Below are 6,361 nucleotides of genomic sequence, written 5' to 3'. Positions count from 1 at the left end.
GTTAGGATTCCCGGAACTCCGAGATTTTTTCTCGGAACTCCGAGAATTCTCGGAACTCCGAGAATTATTCTCGGAACTCCAAGAACACTCCAACGGTCTGAAAAAGAGCCGTTTGGAATTTTACTAGAATTACCTCAATGCCATTGAACGGTCATATTTTGGTTTTCCTATAAATATGGGTGTTCTAAACATACAAACCATCAATCCTAACACTCTAAAACTTCATTTGAATATCCAAGAGTGAATCAAACTTCAATTGTGCCTCTCATCACCATCTTTAGGATTTGGATCATAGGCTCAAATTTGTACATCCATTTTGTAACCCTTGTGAGGGATTTTTCATTTCTTTCTTTCAACCTTCGAGTGTTGTATTCAGGCGAGTATTCGGAGAAGCGAAGCCCATTCTCCGTGGTGAGAATAGCCACCAAGGTTAAAGTTGTACATCCATTTTGTAACCCTTGTGAGGGATTTTTCATTTCTTTCTTTCAACCTTCGAGTGTTGTATTCGGGTGAGTATTCGGAGAAGCGAAGCCCATTCTCCGTGGTGAGGATAGCCACCAAGGTTAAAGCTATTGGGGTGAGGATAGCCACCAAAGTTAAAGCTATTGTAATTGGCATTCGATCTTCGCCAAGGTTAAGAAGATCAAATAGTGAAGCCATCAACGGGTTTGGTGGTGGAGTGGAGTAGGCCTCGGATTTGAGGACCGAACCACTTTAAATCTCGGGTGCACTCTTTCTATCTCTTTGCTCTTTTATTTGCATTTCACCATTAGATTTAACTTGTATGCTTGAATATTAATTCTTGTTCTCTTAATCTTAAAATCGGTTTAAAGGTTTTAAATTGGTAGATTCTATTTCTTAAAACAACCATATTCTCCCTCCTCATTGTGTTGCCAATCTAGTATAACTTGGGACCCCCCTACATCGGATTTTCAATGAGTCTATAAAATTCTTTACTCCTTCGGAGAAGGGAGGAGGAACTTCAACCATCCCAAACAGGACTTTTGTTTGATTCCAGAAGGACCCCAAAAGATGCTTTCCACCATTGATAAAACCTGTCTCATTGGCACACTCTCTATGGCCCTACCAAGCTTGTGATTCCATCTCCCTTGGTAGGTCCACCTTGAGGAGCGCATGTTAAAACAACCATTTTTTTTTATAACCACATTTTTATTTCACGTGTTACATACATACATATGACAGGGATCGGAAGAGGGTATAAAGATCCTCATCATTCTTCTTACAATTATAGCTCAACTAAGATGGCTCTTTCTCTCATCTCTCTCTCCAACCCTTGCTCCTTCTCACGCTTGCTACCTTCTCTTCTGCCTTCACCTACAGCTCCAGCTAGGAGAAATGCACACATGGCTATGAAGATTACATGCAGTCTAAGCACCCATATGTTGGAGACGACCATTAATCGACGATCAGCAAATTACTCAAAAAGTGTTGGGGATTATGACTTCATTCAGTCACTAAAGAGTGATTACACAGTAATTATTGCAATTCATAGTATTTTCTATCGTTGATGCGAAGGATTTACACTTATTTTTCCGTTCATTATGCCATATTATAGTACCAGATCTAAATTTATTGTAATCAAACGTATGTCAATTTTCAATCACATGTTTTGTGGGGCATGTTAGAATATATTAGATTTGGTAAGATCTGGCCATTCGATCATCCAATGTTAGTTTAATTACCTAGGATAGATTACGATACTTGTCTAGATAAGAATAATCTTCATTGATCTATTTTCATACTTTCCTTACTATCTTTTTATGTTTATACTTTAATTGCTCTATATAAACATTCATTAGGGTTTTGTGTAATCATTCTTGCATAGCCAGTAAATCCAATTTTCTCTCTAATCTTTATAGGTTCATATGTACGAGAGACAAATCGAGAAGATGAAGGAAGATGTGAGGCGTTTGCTCAAAAGAGTGGACCAACCCTTAGCTCAATTGAAGCTGATTGATACCCTTCAACGCCTTGGTGTGGGATATCACTTCAAGAATGAGTTTAAGGAAGCTTTAGGTAACATATCCACCGATGAAAGCAGCATGAGGATGGAGGGCGATCTCTACGCAACAGCTCTCCGATTTGGGCTCCTTAGACAACATGGGTTTGAAGTCTCACCAGGTAAATTTACTCTCATGCCATAACAGTTTTTCTAAACTTGTTGTAATCCCTGAAGTTTGTATTTTTCGTGAGAAACAGACGTTTTCAATGGCTTCATGGACGAGAAAGGCAACTTAGTGGCATCACTTTGTGAGGATATAGAGGGTATGTTGAGCTTGTACGAAGCTTCATACCTAGGTTTCGAAGGGGAGATAGTCTTGGACGAGGCCAAAGCATTCACGATTAGGTATCTCAAGGATTTCAAAGAGAAGAAGTTAGATCAAGACTTGAAAAGGCGTGTCGAGCATGCCTTGGAGCTTCCTTTCCATTGGAGGATGCCAAGGTTACAGGCTAGGTGGTACATAGAAACATATGTTGGAGAAAAAGACATGAACCCTTTCTTATTTCAGTTTGCTAAGCTGGATTACAACATGGGGCAGGCTACATACCAGACCAATATTAAAGCTGTGTCTAGGTAAGCACATATGAAATATCACCCTTGTACAACTCTCTCTCTCTCTCTCTCTCTCTCTCTCTCTCTCTCTCTCAGATACATATACATCCATACATAGATACAAATATATATATATATATATATATATATATATATATATATATATATACATACAAATATATATATACATACATATATATATACATATATATATATATATATATATATATTACTTAAATGGGAATTGCTAGCGTCCATCGCAAAAGGCATTTCGCGGCTGGTATGTCGCATGTCTGTAGACACCCCATTTTGTTTTGTTTTAATCAACAAATAAATTAGTGTGTTAAATCCATGTGAGAACCCCCTCTATCATTGATTTATATGTTTTAGGTCATTAATATCTTGATCTGACTTTACGGATCATCAATCGGGACAAAATAAGCTAGGGTCACTTCATAGCCCGGACCCTGATTCCATTCCGAGACCCGATTTCCGTAAATCGTTAGATCAATGGCAGATCATGACCTGGGTCTAACCATCCAAAACCACCTAACCTCTCCTCTCATCCTAACCATTCAAACCTCACCTAACCTCACCTAACCTCTCCTCCCATCATAACCATCCAAACCTCACCTAACCTCACCTAACCTCACCTAACATCACTTAACCTCACCTAACCTTACCTAACCTCACCTAACCTCACCTAACCTCCTATCCCATTCTCCTATAAATACCCTCTCATCTTACCAAAGAAAAGAAGGAAAAAAAAGAAAAGAGGAGAGAACCCCTCTCTTAGAAAATTCAAGCCCTCTCTCTAGACCAAATCCCTCTTCTCCATAAGTTTGCATGGAATATCGTCTACAAAAAGGTATGTCTTTTGGAATTTTATTTTCTTTTCTATATTTGTAGGATTGAGTGTTGTTTTGCGTATATTTTGGTTGATGTCATGTTTAATTTTGTACTAGTTTGGCCTTGGTCATGTTCTCACTTATGCTAAATATGATTAATGTGTTAGGGTCATTAGAACCTATTTGCAATGGGATGTTGAAATCATTGGCTTGTTAGGGAATTTAGATTTCTTTTGGGAAAACAATTCATTAAAAATTTTGAACATTTACAAGAAAGAAAACTTGAATTTTACATGAATTATCAAAACCCATTTAATTTGGCTTACAAAACCTCCATCTTTCAATTGATAACAACAGCCCCCACTCCAATTTGATAACAACAGCCCCCACTCAATCTCAAGAACCCAATATCCATACCCCACCTTGCCAAGTAGATAAAAACAACCCCTTTTTCAAACATCCCATTTGAATCTAATCTCAGGCCCATTCAAGCCATTTTTCATATTCACCGTCTTTTAATCACTAAAAAAATAAGAACTATCAAAAGAAAACATGGGGGTGCCAATATCATTCCCGTCATAGTGCTAGCTGTTAGACTTTAAACAGATTTTTCGACCTCTAAACAACAGAATCGTGGGAAATGGTTAACTACAAAGTCGTAGATATTTTCGTGCCGTTTCCAACGAGTATTCGTGCTAGATCAGACAGCGAGCGGTTAAAAAGTTAAGTCCAAAATGGTTGCGGCACACCTTTAGGCATTTCCAGTTTAATGTTGCTGTCCTTTTGTTTGCAACACAAATTTGAACCTCTAAATCACAGATTTACAAACAATGGAGAACTACAAAGTTGTAGCCCTATAAAAGATCTTTCCAACGCATGTTTGTACGTTGAATTTGGCCAAGCGGTTAAAGAGTTACGACAGTTTTAGTGGGCTGCATTTGTCAGATCTTTTAATGGTCAATGGTTTGTCGAATTTGTGCAATTGTCAAAACTTGGTTGTGTTAACGTCATTTTCCAAACCAAAATCGAAAGACATTAATCTAAAGTACATCCAACCTAAAATTAACAAAACTAAAATTCACCCATTTAAAATCCACTGATAAAAATCCGTTAAAAGCCATTAACCAAAAGACCACTAAAAATTTCAAATGAAACTAAAACCTTCTAAATAAACAACTTTAAAAGCTACCAAACACACTAAATACCTTCAGATAATAAAAGCTTCAAGAAAACTCTAAAAGTTTCCACAAACCCAAAAGAATTCGAGATTCCCAAGAGCCGGTGGATTCAAAATTCCTTTAGGAACCCTTAGAGCCCAATTTAGGAACACTGGTGTCGTGTCGTGTCGTGTCCTAAGTTTTAGGGAGTCTTAGGTTTTAGGGAGTCCTAGAGTCAGGAGTCCAGCCTCATCACGGACGTTTGCTATGTATAGCAACCGTGCCATAGGTTTAGTTACACTAGTCACCCGATCTTTTCCATAGGACAAGCCTAGTAAACTAGGATGTAGGCTAACCTGCATTAGTCTAAGGGACAACTTGCATTTAGATAAGAATCATATAGCATCTTCGATGAAATCCTAAGATAATAAAATCCTCAACTTGAATTAAATAACTTCTCTTAAAACTGTTGAAACAGTCAATCCCGTCTAGGTCGGTGTCTTAGTTGAGTTAGGCATATGTAACTTAGCTTAGGTGCACCGAACTACGTCGACTCTGATCCCAGTGAGGCTTGGGTACGTAGGCAGCTTGGATGTCTGATGGCATACCACCCGCGAGTCGGCACCACAAACAAATTGTGGTGTTTTGTATATTAATATTCTTGTAAATGCTTAATCAAATCACTTAGGACTTTCCATTGAAATTAGAATTCTAGGATGCATGTCACTTAGTTCGCACATAAACATAGAGTTGAATGAGCCATTTAAAATAAATTCAAAAGAGTTAGCTTTTGGAATCGAAGACCGATTATCGGGCAGGAATGGTGCATGTGGTGGATAAATCCCCATACCTTCCATTCTCGTAACCAGGTAGCGAGTCTAGATTTCTGGTCAATTATGGGTCCTAGATCCCACATCTAGGTGGCGACTCTGTCATTTTCTTTCGTGTGGAATTCGGGTTGCCTTAGTGATCCCAAGTTCACATGAAAGATGAATTCAAATCAATCATAAAATGCACACGCCAATCGCGTGGTTACGAGAGACCAAGAGAGAGCGCGCGGCGGCTCGCGCCCACACCCCTCTCGCGGGATCGGGTACCACAGTCTGGCGACTCTGCTGGGGATCACCTAACTTCATCACAATTCCAAAGGATAACTTATTTGAATCTATTTTAACTGGCTCATGAAAACTCTATCTCTTGTATACTTGTCAGATTAGTTTGTCTTGTTTTATTTTCTCATCACATTTTACTTGAACTTAATCTAACAAAACCTGAAGGCATCATAGATTGCGCAAACATATTGCACACACTTACATCACTTGCATCTAAACCCTTGCATCTCACGTGCACACACGTCCTATTTTAGGAACCCGGAGTGTTATCTAGCATGGTTGACTGGGATTTCATCACCTGGTGCCTCTGTGCTAGAGAAACATTCCACCCTTAGCCTAGTACCTTTATGGTACGTAAACGGATCTCTTGTTCACGTACTGATACGCCGGACACTGGTACAGTATATCGAACAGGGATTCGCGCTAAGGGAACTCTTGGCCTTACCCCTAGATTAACCCACACATGCATGTAGTATACGAACACATGTGCATCACGTGTGTGAGCCTAGTTTAGGATATCCTACCTATTTGTGTCTAGATTAGGCCGTAGACCATCTTCCAATGGCTACGATCGGTCCTAGGTACACAAACAAAGTCATGAGTCGAGATCCTCTCTCCACTCCGATAGATTAGGATTAGGGTTGATGCCTTCAGGTAACACTGTTAAAA

At 39.1% G+C, this 6,361-nt stretch overlaps 1 protein-coding gene across 1 annotated transcript; it reads left to right on the top strand.

Annotated features, from left to right (window-relative positions):
• Positions 1-1,234: 1,234 nt before the first annotated feature.
• Positions 1,235-2,615, top strand: LOC143889629 (alpha-terpineol synthase, chloroplastic-like). Its single transcript, XM_077393905.1, has 3 exons — positions 1,235-1,493; positions 1,881-2,142; positions 2,221-2,615. Exons 1-3 carry the CDS (start codon positions 1,263-1,265, stop codon positions 2,598-2,600), a joined length of 873 nt encoding a protein of 290 aa, XP_077250020.1. The 5' UTR covers positions 1,235-1,262; the 3' UTR covers positions 2,601-2,615.
• The last annotated feature ends 3,746 nt before the right edge of the window (positions 2,616-6,361 follow it).

Source organism: Tasmannia lanceolata, unplaced genomic scaffold (genome assembly GCF_043159265.1).
Source record: "Tasmannia lanceolata isolate RefF3 unplaced genomic scaffold, GAP_Taslan_0.1 ptg000013l, whole genome shotgun sequence".
NCBI lineage: Eukaryota > Viridiplantae > Streptophyta > Magnoliopsida > Canellales > Winteraceae > Tasmannia > Tasmannia lanceolata.
Note: the sequence above shows the minus strand (reverse complement) of the source record. Positions and strands in the feature narration are given on the sequence as shown.